Source organism: Lolium perenne, chromosome 5 (genome assembly GCF_019359855.2).
Source record: "Lolium perenne isolate Kyuss_39 chromosome 5, Kyuss_2.0, whole genome shotgun sequence".
Classification (NCBI taxonomy): Eukaryota; Viridiplantae; Streptophyta; class Magnoliopsida; order Poales; family Poaceae; genus Lolium; species Lolium perenne.
The window spans coordinates 266,529,819-266,549,538 of NC_067248.2; the positions used below are offsets into that span (position 1 = coordinate 266,529,819).

General features: G+C 43.0%; 1 protein-coding gene across 2 annotated transcripts; it reads right to left on the reverse strand.

Annotated features, from left to right (window-relative positions):
* Positions 1–15,749: 15,749 nt before the first annotated feature.
* LOC127303037 (5-epiaristolochene 1,3-dihydroxylase) lies at positions 15,750–18,276 on the reverse strand. Of its 2 annotated transcripts, none has more exons than XM_051333791.2 (3): positions 17,961–18,276; positions 17,146–17,786; positions 15,750–16,523 (listed from the first exon to the last, which is right to left on the reverse strand). In XM_051333791.2, exons 1-3 carry the CDS (start codon positions 18,251–18,253, stop codon positions 16,192–16,194), a joined length of 1,266 nt encoding a protein of 421 aa, XP_051189751.1. In that variant the 5' UTR covers positions 18,254–18,276; the 3' UTR covers positions 15,750–16,191. The 2 variants fall into 2 exon arrangements, with proteins under 2 accessions (XP_051189751.1, XP_051189752.1); XM_051333792.2 differs by having other exon boundaries at positions 16,315–17,052.
* Between the last annotated feature and the right edge of the window lie 1,444 nt (positions 18,277–19,720).

The window sequence follows — 19,720 nt, forward strand, 5'->3', positions numbered from 1 at the left end:
TATGCATGCTCATCTTGTTTGAAGTAAGGGAGATTTACCATGAGTTGCAAAGATTGGAGTATGCATATTGTTAGAGAGGAGCATTGGGCCGCCAACTAAAGCCATGTTCACATGGTGGAAGTTTCAGCTGAACAAAAGTCCAAATATCTGTTGTCCATGTTTTCCCGGTATGGATGTCCAAAAAGTTGAGATTCATCAAAATTGAAAAAATCAAATGAGATTTGATACGTCTCCGACGTATCGATAATTTCTTATGTTCCATGCCACATTATTGATGATATCTACATGTTTTATGCACACTTTATGTCATATTCGTGCATTTTCTGGAACTAACCTATTAACAAGATGCCGAAGTGCCGATTCTTTGTTCTGCTGTTTTTGGTTTCAGAAATTCTAGTAAAGAAATATTCTCGGAATTGGACGAAATCAACGCCCAGGGTCCTATTTTGCCACGAAGCTTCCAGAAGACCGAAGAGGAGACGAAGTGGGGCCACGAGGTGGCCAGACTACAGGGCGGCGCGGCCCAAGCCCTGGCCGCGCCGGCCTGTAGTGTGGGCCCCTCGTGACGCCCCTTGACCTGCCCTTCCGCCTACAAATAGCCTCCGTCGCGAAACCCCCTATACCGGGAGCCACGATACGGAAAACCTTCCAGAGACGCCGCCGCCGCCAATCCCATCTCGGGGGATTCAGGAGATCGCCTCCGGCACCCTGCCGGAGAGGAGAATCATCTCCCGGAGGACTCTACGCCGCCATGGTCGCCTCCGGAGTGATGTGTGAGTAGTCTACCCCTGGACTATGGGTCCATAGCAGTAGCTAGATGGTTGTCTTCTCCCCATTGTGCTTAATTGTCGGGTCTTGTGAGCTGCCTAACATGATCAAGATCATCTATCTGTAATTCTATATGTTGCGTTTGTTGGGATCCGATGAATAGAGAATACTATGTTATGTTGATTATCAATTCATGTCTATGTGTTGTTTATGATCTTGCATGCTCTCCGTTACTAGTAGATGCTCTGGCCAAGTAGATGCTTGTAACTCCAAGAGGGAGTATTTATGCTCGATAGTGGGTTCATGTCTCCGTGAATCTGGGGAAGTGACAGAAATCTCTAAGATTATGGATGTGCTGTTGCCACTAGGGATAAAACATTGGTGCTATGTTCGAGGATGTAGTTACTGATTACATTACGCGCAATACTTAATGCAATTGTCTGTTGTTAGCAACTTAATACTGGAGGGGGTTCGGATGATAACCTGAATGTGGACTTTTTAGGCATAGATGCATGCTGGATAGCGGTCTATGTACTTTGTCGTAATGCCCAATTAAATCTCACAATACTCATCATAATATGTATGTGCATGGTCATGCCCTCTTTATTTATCAATTGCCCAACTGTAATTTGTTCACCCAACATGCTGTTTATCTTATGGGAGAGACACCTCTAGTGAACTGTGGAACCCGGTCCAATTCTCTATACTGAAATACAATCTACTGCAATACTGTTCTACTGTTTTCTGCAAACAATCATCATCCACACTATACATCTAATCCTTTGTTACAGCAAGCCGGTGAGATTGACAACCTCGCTGTTTCGTTGGGGCAAAGTACTTGGTTTGTGTTGTGCAGGTTCCACGTTGGCGCCGGAATCCCTGGTGTTGCGCCGCACTACATCTCGCCGCCATCAACCTTCAACGTGCTTCTTGGCTCCTACTGGTTCAATTAAACCTTGGTTTCATACTGAGGGAAAACTTGCCGCTGTACGCATCACACCTTCCTCTTGGGGTTCCCAACGGACGCGTGCTGTACGCGTATCAAGCACTTTTTCTGGCGCCGTTGCCGGGGAGATCAAGACACGCTGCAAGGGGAGTCTCCACATCGCAATCTCTTTACTTTGTTTTTGTCTTGCTTAGTTTTATTTACTACTTTGTTTGCTGCACTAAATCAAAATACAAAAAATTAGTTGCTAGTTTTACTTTATTTACTATCTTGTTTGCTATATTAAAAACACAAAAAAATTAGTTACTTGCATTTACTTTATCTAGTTTGTTTTATTTACTATTGCTAAAATGGGTACTCCTGAAAATACTAAGTTGTGTGACTTCACAACCACAAATAATAATGATTTCTTATGCACACCTATTGCTCCACCTGCTACTACAGTAGAATTCTTTGAAATTAAACCTGCTTTACTAAATCTTGTTATGCGAGAGCAATTTTCTGGTGTTAGTTCTGATGATGCTGCTGCCCATCTCAATAATTTTGTTGAATTGTGTGAAATGCAAAAATATAAAGATGTAGATGGTGACATTATAAAATTAAAATTGTTCCCTTTCTCATTAAGAGGAAGAGCTAAAGATTGGTTGCTATCTCTGCCTAAGAATAGTATTGATTCATGGACTAAATGCAGGGATGCTTTTATTGGTAGATATTATCCCCCTGCTAAAATTATATCTTTGAGGAGTAGCATAATGAATTTTAAACAATTAGATACTGAGCATGTTGCACAAGCATGGGAAAGAATGAAATCTTTGGTTAAAAATTGCCCAACCCATGGACTGACTACTTGGATGATCATCCAAACCTTTTATGCAGGACTGAATTTTTCTTCGTGGAACCTATTGGATTCAGCTGCTGGAGGTACCTTTATGTCCATCACTCTTGGTGAAGCAACAAAGCTTCTTGATAATATGATGATCAACTACTCTGAATGGCACACAGAAAGAGCTCCACAAGGTAAGAAGGTAAATTCTGTCGAAGAAACCTCTTCCTTGAGTGATAAGATTGATGCTATTATGTCTATGCTTGTGAATGATAGGACAAATGTTGATCCTAATAATGTTCCGTTAGCTTCATTGGTTGCACAAGAAGAACATGTTGATGTAAACTTCATTAAAAATAATAATTTCAACAACAATGCTTACCGGAACAATTCTAGTAACAACTATTGGCCACATCCTTATAATAATGGCAACAGCTATAGTAATTCTTATGGGAATTCTTACAACAATAATAGGAATTCACCCCCTGAACTTGAAGCCATGCTTAAAGAATTTATTAGTACACAAACTGCTTTTAACAAATCTGTTGAAGAAAAGCTTGGAAAAATTGATATACTTGCTTCTAAAGTCGATAGTCTTGCTGCTGATGTTGATTTTTTGAAATCGAAAGTTATGCCTCATGAGAATCTTAATAATAAAATTGTTACTACAGCAAATGCCATCCAAGTTAGAATTAATGAGAATATAAGATTGATGGCCGAATTGCGTGCTAGGTGGGAAAGAGAAGAAAATGAAAAAGAAGATAATATAGCTAAAGTTTGGACTATTACCACCACTAGTAATGCTAATGCTACACATGTTGCTGCACCTCCTACTATTAATGGTAAAATAATTGGTGTTGGCAATGTTTCCACTTCTAATGCAAAGCGCGAGAAACTTGCGAAATCGCTAAAAATGCTGAAACTGCCTGTGATAAAACTGCTGAATTTTTTTCCAACATTGGGGATGATGATCCCATTGCTTTAGATTATAATGGTTTGAATTTTGATGATTGCCACATCTCTGAAGTTATAAAGTTCTTGCAAAAACTTGCTAAAAGTCCTAATGCTAGTGCTATAAATTTGGCTTTCACAAAACATATTACAAATGCTCTCATAAAAGCTAGAGAAGAGAAACTAGAGCGCGAAGCCTCAATTCCTAGAAAGCTAGAGGATGGTTGGGAGCCCATCATTAAGATGAAGATTAAAGATTTTGATTGTAATGCTTTATTTGATCTTGGTGCAAGTATTTCCATTATGCCTAAGAAAATCTATAATATGCTTGACTTGCCACCGCTGAAAAATTGTTATTTGGATGTTAATCTTGCTGATCATTCTACAAAGAAACCTTTGGGGAAAGTTGATAATGTTCTAATTACCGTTAACAATAACCTTGTCCCCGTTGATTTTGTTGTCTTGGATATTGAATGCAATGCATCTTGTCCCATTATATTGGAAAGACCTTTTCTTCGAACTGTTGGTGCTATCATTGATATGAAGGAAGGTAATATTAAATATCAATTTCCTCTCAAGAAAGGTATGGAACACTTCCCTAGAAAGAGAATGAAGTTACCTTTTGATTCTATTATTAGAACAAATTATGATGTTGACACTTCGTCTCTTGATAATACTTGATACACACTTTCTGCGCCTAGCTGAAAGGCGTTAAAGAAAAGCGCTTATGGGAGACAACCCATGTTTTTACTACAGTACTTTGTTTTTATTTTGTGTCTTGAAAGTTGTTTACTACTGTAGCAACCTCTCCTTATCTTAGTTTAGTGTTTTGTTGTGCCAAGTAAAGTCGTTGATAGTAAAGTTCATACTAGATTTGGATTACTGCGCAGAAACAGATTTCTATGCTGTCACGAATCTGGGCTATTTTCTCTGTAGGTAACTCAGAAAATTATGCCAATTTACGTGAGTGATCCTCAGATATGTACGCAACTTTCATTCAATTTGAGCATTTTCATTTGAGCAAGTCTGGTGCCTCGATAAAATTCGTCAATACAAACTGTTCTGTTTTGACAGATTCTGCCTTTTATTTCGCATTGCCAGTTTTGTTATGTTCGATGGATATTTTGATTCCATTGACTTTCAGTAGCTTTGTGCAATGTCCAGAAGTGTTAAGAATGATTATGTCACCTCTGAACATGTATATTTTGATTGTGCACTAACCCTCTAATGAGTTGTTCTAAGTTTGGTGTGGAGGAAGTTTTCAAGGATCAAGAGAGGGAGATGATACAACATGATCAAGGAGAGTGAAAGCTCTAAGCTTGGGGATGCCCCGGTGGTTCACCCCTGCATATATCAAGAAGACTCAAGCGTCTAAGCTTGGGGATGCCCAAGGCATCCCCTTCTTCATCGACAACATTATCAGGTTCCTCCCCTGAAACTATATTTTTATTCCATCACAGCTTATGTGCTTTGCTTGGAGCGTCGGTTTGTTTTTGTTTTTGTTTTGTTTGAATAAAATGGATCCTAGCATTCACTTTATGGGAGAGAGACACGCTCCGCTGTAGCATATGGACAAGTATGTTCTTAGGCTCTACTCATAATATTCATGGCGAAGTTTTTTCTTCGTTAAATTGTTATATGGTTGGAATTCGAAAATGATACATGTAGTAATTGCTAAAATGTCTTGGATAATGTGATACATGGCAATTGTTGTGCTCATGTTTAAGCTCTTGCATCATATACTTTGCACCCATTAATGAAGAAATACATAGAGCATGCTAAAATTTGGTTTGCATATTTGGTCTCTCTAAGGTCTAGATAATTTCTAGTATTGAGTTTGAACAACAAGGAAGACGGTGTAGAGTCTTATAATGTTTTCAATATGTCTTTTATGTGAGTTTTGCTGCACCGGTTCATCCTTGTGTTTGTTTCAAATAGCCTTGCTAGCCTAAATCTTGTATCGAGAGGGAATACTTCTCATGCATCCAAATACTTGAGCCAACCATTATGCCAATTGTGTCCACCATATCTACCTACTACATGGTATTTCTACGCCATTCCAAAGTATATTGCTTGAGTGCTACCTTTAAAAAATTCAAAATTTATTACCTCTGATTTGTGTCAATGTTTTATAGCTCATGAGGAAGTATGTGGTGTTTATCTTTCAATCTTGTTGGGCAACTTTCACCAATGGACTAGTGGCTTCATCCGCTTATCCAATAATTTGCAAAAAGAGCTGACAATGGGATTCCCAGTCCCAAATTAATTAACTTAAATAGACACTCCTCCATGGTATGTGATTGTTGGACGGCACCCGAAGGATTCGGTTAGCCATGGCTTGAGAAAGCAAAGGTGGGGAGGAGTGTCATCATAATAAAACTAAAAATAAAAAGGCACTCCTTCATGGTATGAGATTGTTGGCAGGCACCCGAAGGATTCGGTTAGCCATGGTTTGTGAAAGAAAGGTTGGAAGGAGTGCCACACAAAAATAAAATAAAATGGGAGCCGCTCTTTGAAGGTTTGTCTGGCAAGGGGGTTAGAGTGCCCACTACCATTCGTTGACAACAACAAACACCTCTCAAAATTTTACTTTTATTGCTCTCTATATGTTTTCAAAATCAAAGCTCTAGCACAAATATAGCAATCGATGCTTTTCCTCTTTGAAGGACCTTTCTTTTACTTTTACTGTTGAGTCAGTTCACCTATTTCTCTCCATCTCAAGAAGCAAACACTTGTGTGAACTGTGCATTGATTCCTACATACTTGCATATTGCACTTATTATATTACTCTATGTTGACAATATCCATGAGATATACATGTTACAAGTTGAAAGCAACCGCTGAAACTTAATCTTCCTTTGTGTTGCTTCAATGCCTTTACTTTGAAATTATTGATTTATGAGTTAACTCTTATGCAAGACTTATTGATGCTTGTCTTGAAATACTATTCATGAAAAGTCTTTGCTATATGGTTCACTTGTTTACTCATGTCATATGCATTGTTTTGATCGCTGCATTCACTACATATGCTTTACAATAGTATGATCAAGGTTATGATGGCATGTCACTCCAGAAATTATCTTTGTTTATCGTTTACCTGCTCGGGGCGAGCAGGAACTAAGCTTGGGGATGCTGATACGTCTCCGACGTATCGATAATTTCTTATGTTCCATGCCACATTATTGATGATATCTACATGTTTTATGCACACTTTATGTCATATTCGTGCATTTTCTGGAACTAACCTATTAACAAGATGCCGAAGTGCCGATTCTTTGTTTCTGCTGTTTTTGGTTTCAGAAATTCTAGTAAAGAAATATTCTCGGAATTGGACGAAATCAACGCCCAGGGTCCTATTTTGCCACGAAGCTTCCAGAAGACCGAAGAGGAGACGAAGTGGGGCCACGAGGTGGCCAGACTACAGGGCGGCGCGGCCCAAGCCCTGGCCGCGCCGGCCTGTAGTGTGGGCCCCTCGTGACGCCCCTTGACCTGCCCTTCCGCCTACAAATAGCCTCCGTCGCGAAACCCCCTGTACCGGGAGCCACGATACGGAAAACCTTCCAGAGACGCCGCCGCCGCCAATCCCATCTCGGGGGATTCAGGAGATCGCCTCCGGCACCCTGCCGGAGAGGGGAATCATCTCCCGGAGGACTCTACGCCGCCATGGTCGCCTCCGGAGTGATGTGTGAGTAGTCTACCCCTGGACTATGGGTCCATAGCAGTAGCTAGATGGTTGTCTTCTCCCCATTGTGCTTAATTGTCGGGTCTTGTGAGCTGCCTAACATGATCAAGATCATCTATCTGTAATTCTATATGTTGCGTTTGTTGGGATCCGATGAATAGAGAATACTATGTTATGTTGATTATCAATTCATGTCTATGTGTTGTTTATGATCTTGCATGCTCTCCGTTACTAGTAGATGCTCTGGCCAAGTAGATGCTTGTAACTCCAAGAGGGAGTATTTATGCTCGATAGTGGGTTCATGTCTCCGTGAATCTGGGGAAGTGACAGAAATCTCTAAGATTATGGATGTGCTGTTGCCACTAGGGATAAAACATTGGTGCTATGTTCGAGGATGTAGTTACTGATTACATTACGCGCAATACTTAATGCAATTGTCTGTTGTTAGCAACTTAATACTGGAGGGGGTTCGGATGATAACCTGAATGTGGACTTTTTAGGCATAGATGCATGCTGGATAGCGGTCTATGTACTTTGTCGTAATGCCCAATTAAATCTCACAATACTCATCATAATATGTATGTGCATGGTCATGCCCTCTTTATTTATCAATTGCCCAACTGTAATTTGTTCACCCAACATGCTGTTTATCTTATGGGAGAGACACCTCTAGTGAACTGTGGAACCCGGTCCAATTCTCTATACTGAAATACAATCTACTGCAATACTGTTCTACTGTTTTCTGCAAACAATCATCATCCACACTATACATCTAATCCTTTGTTATAGCAAGCCGGTGAGATTGACAACCTCGCTGTTTCGTTGGGGCAAAGTACTTGGTTTGTGTTGTGCAGGTTCCACGTTGGCGCCGGAATCCCTGGTGTTGCGCCGCACTACATCTCGCCGCCATCAACCTTCAACGTGCTTCTTGGCTCCTACTGGTTCGATTAAACCTTGGTTTCATACTGAGGGAAAACTTGCCGCTGTACGCATCACACCTTCCTCTTGGGGTTCCCAACGGACGCGTGCTGTACGCGTATCAAGATTCATCTCCTATGACCTTTGTACAGGAGGCAAGGAGGTACCCCTTTGTAACACTTGGTTAAAACATATGTATGTGATGAAAATCCATGGAAGTCAAAGCTAATTAGGACAAGGTGTGAGCACTATTAGTATATTATGCATGAGGCAAGCAAACTTATTGGAAGTAATTATGCATGAGTCATACTATTCATCACTACCGTTGACATAAGTAGCACCTCTCAAAATGAATATTTTCAACACTCATATTGCTTTCAAAATAAAAAGCTCTAGCACATGAGTAATCCTTGCTTCCCTCTACGCAGGGCCTTTCTTTTACTTTCATGATTGAGTCTTCATCTTCTACCTTGTACCTAGTCACCCTCTGAACTTTGAAGGTGTCCTAGCATTTATGTTTTGCTATTCCATAAGGACTTGTTGAGCACCAATTAAGAGAGCATAGTTGTCATTCTTAGTGCAATGTGCATAGTCCCAAAATTATTATTGATTGATTCATGATTGTGCTATTGCTTGCTCTCAAATTACTTGTACCTAGTCACCCTCTGAACTTTGAAGGTGTCCTAGCATTTATGTTTTGCTATTCCATAAGGACTTGTTGAGTACCACTTTATTATGCTTACTCTATGATCATAAATACACAGTTGCTTTCAATGCACTATTATTCATGATCCTTTGTTTGAGTTACTCTTCATGTTATAACATAGTTGCTTAGTTCAATTGAATTATATCTATCATGCCTATGTTAGAGTACTTAGATCCCAGCACACAATGCTTTACATGCTTGATCAAGATTGTGTTGGCTTCATGTCACCTCAAAAACTATTTTTGTTATCACTTACCTACTCGAGGATGAGCAGGAGTTAAGCTTGGGGATGCTAATACGTCTCAAACGTATCTATAATTTTTGATGCTCCATGCTTATTTTACACCAATTCATATATGTTTTGCTTACACTTCATTGCACTTTTACATGATTTCCGGCACTAACCTATTAACAAGATGCCACAGTGCCAGTTCCCTGTTTCCTGCTGTTTTTGATTTCAGAAAAGTTGTACAAGAAATATTCTCGGAATTGGACGAAACAAAAGCCGAAGTCAATATTTCTCCGTAACAAAGACAGAGACCGAAGGGGAGTCGAAGGGGGCAGCAGGGCGGCCACGCCAGCCCTAGGCGCGGCCTGACCCTGGCCCGCGCCTAGGGGTGGTGTGGGCCACCCTGGCCTCCACCGACCTCGCCCTTCCGCCTATTTATTCACGATCTCGGGAAAACCCCAAACACCTGAGCCTCCATCCACGAAAAGTTCCGTCGCAGCCGCCATCGCCAAACCCATCTCGGGGGGTTCTGAAGCTCTTCCCGGCACCCTGCCGGAGGGGGAGATCATCACCGGAGGCATCTACATCGCTATGCCCGCCTCCGAAGTGATGCGTGAGTAGTTCATCCCTGGACTATGGGTCCATAGCAGTAGCTAGATGGTTGTCTTCTCCACCTTGTGCTTCATGTATCGATCTTGTGAGCTGCCCTACATGATCAAGATCATCTTTATGTATTCCTATATGTTTGGTTTGCTAGGATCCGATGAATGTTGAATACTATGTTGAGATTGATTATATATTCATGTCATATGTTATTTGTGATCTTGCATGCTCTCCGTTGCTAGTAGAAATTCTGGCCAAGTGGATACTTGTGACTCCAAGAGGGGGTATTTATGCTCGATAGTAGGTTCATGCCTCTAGTTTCCTGGGAGAGTGACTTTATAACTTCTAAGGTTGTAGATGTGCTGTTGCTACTAGGGAGAAAACAGCAATGTTTTATCCGAGGGTAATTCTATTGTTTACATTACACACAATGCTTAATGCAATTATCTGTTGCTTGCAGCTTAATACTGGAAGGGGTGCGGATGCTAACCGGAAGGTGGATTTTTATTCATAGATGCAGTTGGATTACGGTCTATGTATTATGTTGTAATGCCCAATATCAAATCTCATAGTAATCATCTTGTCATGTATTGATCGATATTCTATCAATTGCCCAGCTGTAATTTGTTTACCCAACATGCTATTTCTTTATGGAGAGACACCTCTAGTGAACTGTGGACCCCGGTCCTATTTCCTTTACTGATAAATTCAACTACAATCCTGTTCTGTTTACTTTCTGCAAACATCTCCTTCCATTCGATACGTCTAATCCTTTGTGTTCAGCAAACCGGTGAGATTGACAACCTCACTGTAAGTTGGGGTAAAGTACTTTGGTTGTGTTGTGTGCAGGTTCCACGTTGTTGCTGACACCGGTAGTGCGCCCTGCCACTAGTCAGCCAGCAACACCTTCAGAAGTCACGCCTTTCTCCTACTGGTCGATTAAACCTTGGTTTCTTAATGAGGGAAAACTTGCTGCTGTGCTCATCATACCTTCCTCTTGGGGTTCCCCAACGGTGTGCCCGCGCTCATCACCGTGCGGCAAAGGTGCTTTGCCGTGCGGCCGAGCCTTTGCCGTGTGCAAAGGCACCTTTGCCGTGCGCAAACGATCCTTTGCCGTGCGGCAGGATTCTTTGCCGTGCGCCTTTGCACGGCAAAGCTTTTTTTTATTTTTTACCATTTTAATTATCAAAAACATTCAGTTTTATTTCAAAATTATATTAAACCTGTTTTTTCAACATGTGTAGTATTTAATAATGTATGTATCATGCTTTTGGGGGGAGGAGGGGGAGTATGACCGCCGGAGCACCGGAATCCCACCAAATCTTGCATGTGGACCTATGATATGTGTGAAAGTGTGGTGGAAGGTGTAATGGTGTGAAAATAGCTCCCCTAAACCCTAAACCCTATAAACCCTAAACTGGGGAGGCTTCGAGTAATGCAACTGCACCTGCTGACACGGGAGCTGCAACACCCTAAACCCTAACCCTAAATCCTAACCCTAACCCTAACCGTAAATCCTAACCCTAACCCTAAACCCTAACCCTAACCCTAAATACTAACCTTAACCCTAACCCTAAGCCCTAACCCTAACCCTAACACTAACGAGTAGATCAAGGCAGTTCTTCTTGGAATAATGTGCCTAAGTGGTGCCGTCAGCGCTACCTTGTTGAAGACAACGCGATGGATGATATCTGCTTATCAAAAGAATTGGATGGGAAGCTTGGTATATATGCCCACTTTTGAAGATTGTCTTGAAGAACAAGTTACCGAGAAAGGGTGGCTCATGTGATAATGGCTAGCTGCGGGTATGCCGGAGGCTACCATGTGCCAAAGGGTCCCAAGCTTAGTTTTCCATGTGTATATGTCCTAAACAAACCTAAAACAATGAAAAAGTACATTGGTGGAACCTCGCACGGAGAAATCTAGAGGGCTAGACCCGCCGGGGCACACATACCGCCGTTTTTGGGGGGGGGGGAAGAGGGGGAGAATGACCGCCGGAGCACCGGAATCCCACCAAATCTGGCATGTGGCCCAAAAGATATGTGTGAAAGTGTCGTGGAAGGTGTAATGGTGTGAAAATAGCTCCCCTAAACCCTAAACCCTATAAACCCTAAACTGGGGAGGCTTCTAGTAATGCAACTGCACCTGCTGACACGGGAGCTGCAACACCCTAAACCCTAACCCTAACCCTAAATCCTAACCCTAACCCTAACCCTAACCCTAAATCCTAACCTTAACCCTAAACCCTAACCCTAAATCCTAACCTTAACCCTAACCCTAAGCCCTAACCCTAACCCTAACGAGTAGATCAAGGCAGTTCTTCTTGGAATAATGTGCCTAAGTGGTGCCGTCAGCGCATGTGGACTACCTTGTTGAAGACAACGCGATGGATGATATTTGCTTATCAAAAGAATTGGATGGGAAGCTTGGTATATATGCCCACTTTTGAAGATTGTCTTGAAGAACAAGTTATCGAGAAAGGGTGGCTCATGTGATAATGGCTAGCTGCGGGTATGCCGGAGGCTACCATGTGCCAAAGGGTCCCAAGCTTGGTTTTCCATGTATATATGTCCTAAACAAACCTAAAACAATGAAAAAGTACATTGGTGGAACCTCGCACGGAGAAATCTAGGGGGGGTAGACCCGCCGGGGCACACATACCGCTGTTTTTGGGGGGAGGAGGGGGAGAATGACCGCCGGAGCACCGGAATCCCACCAAATCTTGCATGTGGACCTATGATATGTGTGAAAGTGTGGTGGAAGGTGTAATGGTGTGAAAATAGCTCACCGGTGTGACCTTCCTCACATTTGGGCGATAACACTTAGCAGATTTTCCGAAGCGCGGATTGCTCCGAAACCCTGATATATGTGGGGGGATGAAGATGGAGAGTACTTTTGTATTGCAAATAGTATGGGTATATACACATTGTCTTAAGTAGCACTAATAAATAGTCATCAAAAAGTAAAACTAATTAAAAAATAAATATAAGTATTAGATGAAATAAAACAGAAAGAAAAACAAAGGAAATGTCATATGGCGCACGGCAAAGGGTGAGGCACGGCAATGCCCAACGCCTTTGCCGTGCACCGAATCTTTGTCGTGCGGTGTGTTGGGCCATTGCCGTGGTGATTTCTTTGTCGTGCGCTATCTTCAGACTTTGCCGTGAACGGTCTCTTTGCCGTGCGCTGCCTTCAGATGTTGCCGTGCGCCTTTTCTTTGCCGTGAGTTATGCTCGGTGCGCACGGCAAAGAAATCTTTGCAGTGCGTGGGCTCACGGCAATGATTTGCTGCACGGCAGCCCCTGTTTTTCCCGTAGTAGGTTGATTAGGCTGCCAACTTGATGAAAAATTGCTCATTCATCAATACAACTTTTTTTGTATCTTGAGCTTCTGAACCACGGTTGCTGGAGTGCATAAGTGATGTCCTTGGCCCTGATTGTGAAGGGAAGCATATAATTTGCTGGCATATGTCTGCTTTGTCTGATGTAATACTGTAGTAGTACATGAAAATATGTAGCTGCAGTGACAGGTGCTTTCTGGCATTCAGTCTTCTCAGTTTGACTATACTTATATGCGAAAATACAATTCTAAGTGGTCTAGTAGGTAAAAAACATTATCATAGGATTGATCATTTTCCCCTCTGATATGTCCAGCCGTTTGGTCGATCCACTGACTGTAGACTTGAGGAACTTAAATTCATTAGCAAAGGTTTGCTCTTGTGTTATCCTATCTCGTACTTCAATAAATAATCTTGTCAATTGATATTTGCTACCAAATACTACTATTAGGCTTATGTTTTCAATGCTTATGTAGATAATGAGACATCGGCGTTGCAAAAGAGGGGATCTGACTGCTTCAAGTCAAATTTGAAATTTATAGCGAAACTCATGATCCTCTTGACATAGGTGTGCAGATTTGTAAACATGATTGTTGTACCAGTTCTATGCATGTTATATATATGAAGTGCTCACACTTAAGCTCAACAGGAATCTATCAAATTCGTGAGGAAAATCAAATGATTGAAGAGTTTATGTTGGCAACGAATGTTTCTGTTGCTGAGAAGATTTTGCAGCACTACCCCTTGTGTTCATTGCTACGGTACACATTTGATATTGGAAATTGAAAACACGTGTCATTTCCTAGTACTTTGTAATGGGAGTAAACTTTATTTCCCCGTATTATAGCTTGTGAATGTATTACTGTTGGTGCTATTATATGTTGATTCCCATGCGGCCATGCATAAATTTCTTATTTTCTATTAGTGTAAATTACCTCCTTGAATTAAATAACTGTAACTGCTCATGCATTAATACTGAAAGATGCATGCATGGCATTTAGTTTGTTCAAGCTTAATTCATTGCTTTGCATCAGGGTCTGGACAAGTACATATAGAGTGCATGCATGTTCATGCATCGATCTTTCCAATAGTCCAGCGAGAACAGTGCCTAGGTTAGATTTTCCTGTGGTTTCTTAAATTGAGAACAGAAAGCCCACTTAACCTGCAGAAAAAAAGCTCACTTAAAGTGCTGTTTGAAACTGAAACGTTAGGGGCAGTAACCACACCGTTCAAATTGGTATCAGAGAAAATCTGTCAAGTATTCACTATTTGTATTTTTGGTTTCTTGGCAGGTTTTTCTATGTTTGTTCTGGTAGTCTTCTACACAATTATAGGCGAACACATAAAACTTCATATGTTCAGGTCACAGAACAAATCAGGCTATCACAAAAAGGTACGTTCTCCCTTCGCATATAATTCTGTATGGAAGGTGCGGTTGTGTAAATGTTTGGTTTGCATTAAGAATCCAGAAGATGTCCATTTTCTGAGCATTATATATATACCTTACATGAAGTTGCCTTGCCTACTTCCTAAAACAGGCCTAAAATGATCACATCAAAATATGGTTAGTGTTCAAATCTTTTTCTGTCACAACTTGCAAACTTTCTAACGATTTTTCCTAAGTTGTGGCCCATAAACAAATGAAGCAAATTGTAGGTTTCAAAATTCAGGTTTGAGTCTATGGTTTTAAGTTGAGATTGTGTGTGATACGAAACTGAAACAATTATTTCTTATTCCAAAGATGTTAGTATTATAATACCTTGTTCACCTATCCATGAAGGATATTTTAGGCTTTATTTACAATTGAGGTGAATGGATGTTAAGCCTGTTTAATCTTAAACATATATTGTCTTGTAACCAAAATTAAATAGCAACATCTCTGTTTAATCTTTTCTGGTGGCATTTACTGGTTCCTCTTTGTTCATGTAGAGCAACAAATCTCTGAATATTGTTTGCCTATGTGTCCGTAAATTGCCGTATGCATACTTGCATTATTGGAAGCTTTACTCTGTTTTTTGTCAGGATAAATTACTGGAACTGCTGGGACTAGGAGTATACCCGCATCTTCTTTGTGAGGAGCATTATCTTCTTGGTGAGGATCATTGTCTTTTTTCGGAGCGGTTCTGTAAGTTAGATGCTTGTACTCCATGCATGGGGTTAAAAATCCTGTAATTCAGATGCTACTTGGAAATGTTCGTTCCAGACCATGTTGACACCATGTTGCTTGCAAATGTTGGTTTCAGACCATGTTGGTTACAGACCATGTCGACACCATGTTGGTTGCAGATCCTGTAATTTAGATGCCTGGCTGTAATTTTAATGTATGACCATGTCGTTGTGTTGGATCAAAATGCCAAGCAATACGAAGGTACTATGATTGTTGCCTTGTTTTGAATTTCCTAGCAGTTTTGAAAAATGAATCAATGGCCATCCTCAATAGTGCCTACAAACACAACTAAAAGCATTGTTGAAAACAACCTCCAAATGTAATAGAAGGCATCTTCAGAAGTGTCGGTAAAAAGATTCGAAGGCATCTTCACAAGTGCCGGCAAAAAGATCCGATGGCATCTCAAAAAAAGTGTCGGCAAGAAGATTCGACGGCATCTCCTAAAATGTACTGGCAAAAGGATTCCGCGGCACCTCCTAAAAATGCCGGCAAAAGATTCCACGGCATCTTCAAAAACTGCTGGAAATAGTAACCAGTGGCATTTCTGAAAGTGCCCGAGAAAATAACTGATGGCAGTTTTCAAAATGTGTCAGCAAAGAGCAATCTCGACACAAGCAAATGCAACACTTTTTTTTCTTGCCTCCAAAAATTATTGTCGGCACTTTTGGTCGAATTGGCGGCACTTTAAGATACCGGCAATCTTAGGACCTGACGTAGTGTATTACATAGAATATACACATTTAATCATAATAATGGAAATACAATAATAGCACATTGCCTCTAGCGCTTATTTCCAGCTATAATAAGAGAAACATTTGGATAGCATACACACAGCTAGCTAGGCGTCAACACGGCAGCAGGACGCGGAGAGTAGCATGAAGCCACAGATCCTCCCTCCTCCTAGCAGTGATCGATTCCCATGGCCTCTGTCATGTCGAGGGCGCCCGGAAGTAAGCCATCCGGAAGAGCCCAGTCGAAGTAAAACAGAAGGCTCGCGAGACCCAGCTCAACGTTGGCGAGCCCGAACAGCATCCCAGGGCGATAATTACAATGAGCGGACCTTATGGCGCCCGTCCCATATCTAGACCGATCGTTTTGCTGGAGATCATCGCTGGTGGGCCCACTAGCACGGGCGGTTGACCCCTACATCCGCTCGTATACATCTGGCCATATAGCAATACACGGAAGAGAAAGGACAGGGCATCGGCGAGATACATGGCAGGCGAGATACAAGGGGGGCCGGGCGTGTCCTTGTTGCTGCCACTCCAAGCTAGCAGGTACAGAGACGTACATGAAAAGAAGAGCAGGAGTGCAGGACCAGTACTAGGCTCTGTGTTGTGGTACAACAAACAGTGCAAATACTTGACATAGTAGTAGCCTTTGGTACAGATACCTGCAAAGGGAGTGTAGAGGTCAACGAAGTGAACGAATCTCCAGCTGAACGCACGGTCGGCGATATGGTGAGGGCGCCATAAGGTCCTGAAGAAATCCGGCGTCCAACTGAACCGAAAGGCGTGAACTCAAAGTTGTTGCCTTTGTAGTCCGTGGCTCTACCCATGAACCTGTCCGGGATGAAGGTTTCCGGTTCATCCCAGTATTCCGGGTCCCTGGAGATAGCCCAGTTATTGACGATAACAATGGTGCCTCTGGGCACGTCGCAGCCGAGTATAGTACATGGTTCCTGGCACTCCCTCGGCAGCAGTAGCGGCCCGGGTGCGTGCAGCCTCAAGGTCTCCTTGATGACACATTGCAAGTAGCTCAGCTTGCCTAGACCCTCCTCGGTTACCTCCGTTTTTCCCATGAAGGCGTCGCGGACCTTGGCTTGCACGCTTGACATCACGCTAGGGTTTTGCATCAGCTAGCTCCGCCATGGCCCACTGTAGCGTCGTTACGGGCGCCTCGCTCCCTCCCGCAAGAATATCCTGCATGATGATGAATCGATTGATTGATGCAGAGGCTGGGCCTTGGCCCTTAATTTTTCGAAAAAAAACATGAAATGAAAAAAAAAGACTTACCAATAACACTGCTTAATTTGACATTGTCCATGGAGATGGGGAACTGGAGGTTGCCTTGTCGTTGGATACTGAGGAGCACCTGGATCACGTCGTCGTCTTCCTCCGGCACCGGCAGGCGCAACGACGTTCTCCTCTCGAGATGCTCGCCTATGAAGCGCTCCATGAACGCCAGCGAGGAGTCCCGGAAGGCCGCCGCCCGGCGCAGCGTGCCGCTCAGGACGCGCAGCAGCCGCCAGGAGGGGAACAGGTCGGACACGGTGAGGCATCCGACGACCCGTACCGCCTCGTCCACGTAGTGGAGCAGTGCGTCCTGCTCCTTGAACCGGGCGCCCATGACGGAGTGCACCGTCGTGTCCGCCCCGTACTCGGCGATCATCCTGCTCAGATTCATGGCCTCCTGCGACTCGAACGACGACGATGCGATGGAACGGATGAACCGGGCCGCCGCCTCCTCGCGGATGCGTCGGAAGGAGCGGACGCACTTGGCGTTGAGCAGCGCGTGGACGCAGGCCTTACGGAGCTGCCGCCACCGGTCGCCGTGCGGCGCAAACGTGATCCCGTGGCCGCGCTGGTTGAGGACCGCGGCGCAGGAGGTGAGCGGCCGCGTGCACAGCACCTGGTCATGCGTCTTCATCACCTCCCTGGTAGGTAGGTAGGTTAATCTTGATTAATATGTTGAAATTTTAATTGTAGCCAGGTTATTTTCTAATATACGAGCTTTAAACCGTCAAAAAAAAATATACGAGCTAGTGTGTGTTTCACTGTTTCCAAGTTAGGAAGCGTTAGGTTAAGTGTAGTATTTTGATGTGATCGACCTGGCGGCTTCCGCGCTGGAGGCCACCATGAGCGGGACCTCGCCCAGCCGGAGGAGCATGAGAGGCCCATGGCGCCGGGAGAGATCCCTCAGGGCGCGGTGCGGGAGGGCGCCGATGAGGTGGTGGAGGCTGCCGATGACGGGAAGATGCCATGGGCCTGGAGGTAGCCGCGGACGACCATGGCTGGCACTGGCAGAGCCACGCCGGCGAGCTCTCAAGAAACGAATGGTGGCGTACAGGAGTGGAATAAGAGCTAACGTTAACAAATACCACAAGGATGTCTCGATCTCCATGATCGAGCTAACCAATTGTTACTTCTCTGTTCCAGGCTTCCAGCAGGTTTCTGTTTGGTTGCATTTATATAGACACGCACATGCAGCTTCGAAGAATCTACTGGCCACTACTGCAAGCAGCACTCTGCACTGTACTCATGTACCGGCGACGGCGCGCGTTCATTCTTCAACAGTGAAACAGCTAGCGATTAAAGGAGAAAATTACTTGAAACGCCATGACCGCGATATGCATCAATTGCCACAAATGGCGTTCTTCTCGCATCAACAACGTGATCAACTGTTCATGCCTACGTCACTACGGGAGAGATGGAGTATGCCGAAGGCCGCCAGCCGTCGGCACAGCCCAGAAGGCCGTCGGCATAGGCTATGCCGACGGTGACCGTCGGCGTAGCGTCGTGGGCACTGTTCTGGTCGGGGACTGTCTAATCAACGTCGGCACAGACTGGCCGTCGGTACAGATTGTTGTGCCGACGGTTGGCATAGTATTTCAAAATTTTCAATTTTATTTTCGAAAAAATATTCAAAATTTTTTTTTGAAAAAAAATAAATATTTTTTTCACTTTTCTTCTTCTACTTTTTACTTGTTAATCTTTCACAATCACACTTAGTACACTTAATCTTAGGTCAAATTGCGCTTGTGGTCAAACTTCCCAGTTGGTCACCCATCCTCACACTATTGCCGCCTCACCACGCTTAACTTCTTGGTTCTCTTTGGATGAGCTTCCATGAAAGAAATGACACATTGATGTTAATATTACCATATCTATCATATTAACCGTTTCACCGTGATGTCACACCTCTATATTTTTGAATTCTAAACAATTACTTAAGTAAACAACAATGAATATATATAAATAATAATAATATAGAATTTGAAAAACAATTAAATGATTTTTTGTCTTTTTATTTAATATGGAATAATTAATATCAGTAAATGCGAATTTGGCAAATAATATGTCTAAATTGATCAGAAAAATGAGAGGAATATAAATATGATATCCATATCATCTTTTAAACCTATAAATTTAACTTATCCAAAAATTATGAGCATTAGATCAAGTACCTCTAGTTTAAATTTGTCTGACTTTACCGAAAATGAGGTGGAAAATGGCCTCGGCATGGCATAGTTTGTCGAAACAAGGTCATATTTGGCACGTGTGTGGAACCTAGGATGGGAAGCAAGACCCCGGACGCGGATTTCTAATCCGGCCCACGGACAGCCACCTTTTCATTTGTAGCGTGCCCAAACGGTTTTTATTTGTGAAGCAGCTACATGGGGCGCAATTTAATATGACGTGAAACCTCCGTGCGATGGTAGTAGACCACCTACGCACCACCTATCACATGACATGTGCATGCTTTAGCTTTTTGGGAACCCATGCGGCTTCCGGCGGTGTCCCGCCGAATTCGCTGGAAACTGACCGGATTTGAACTAGGGGTGAACTATCCATCGCTCCAGAAATTCCG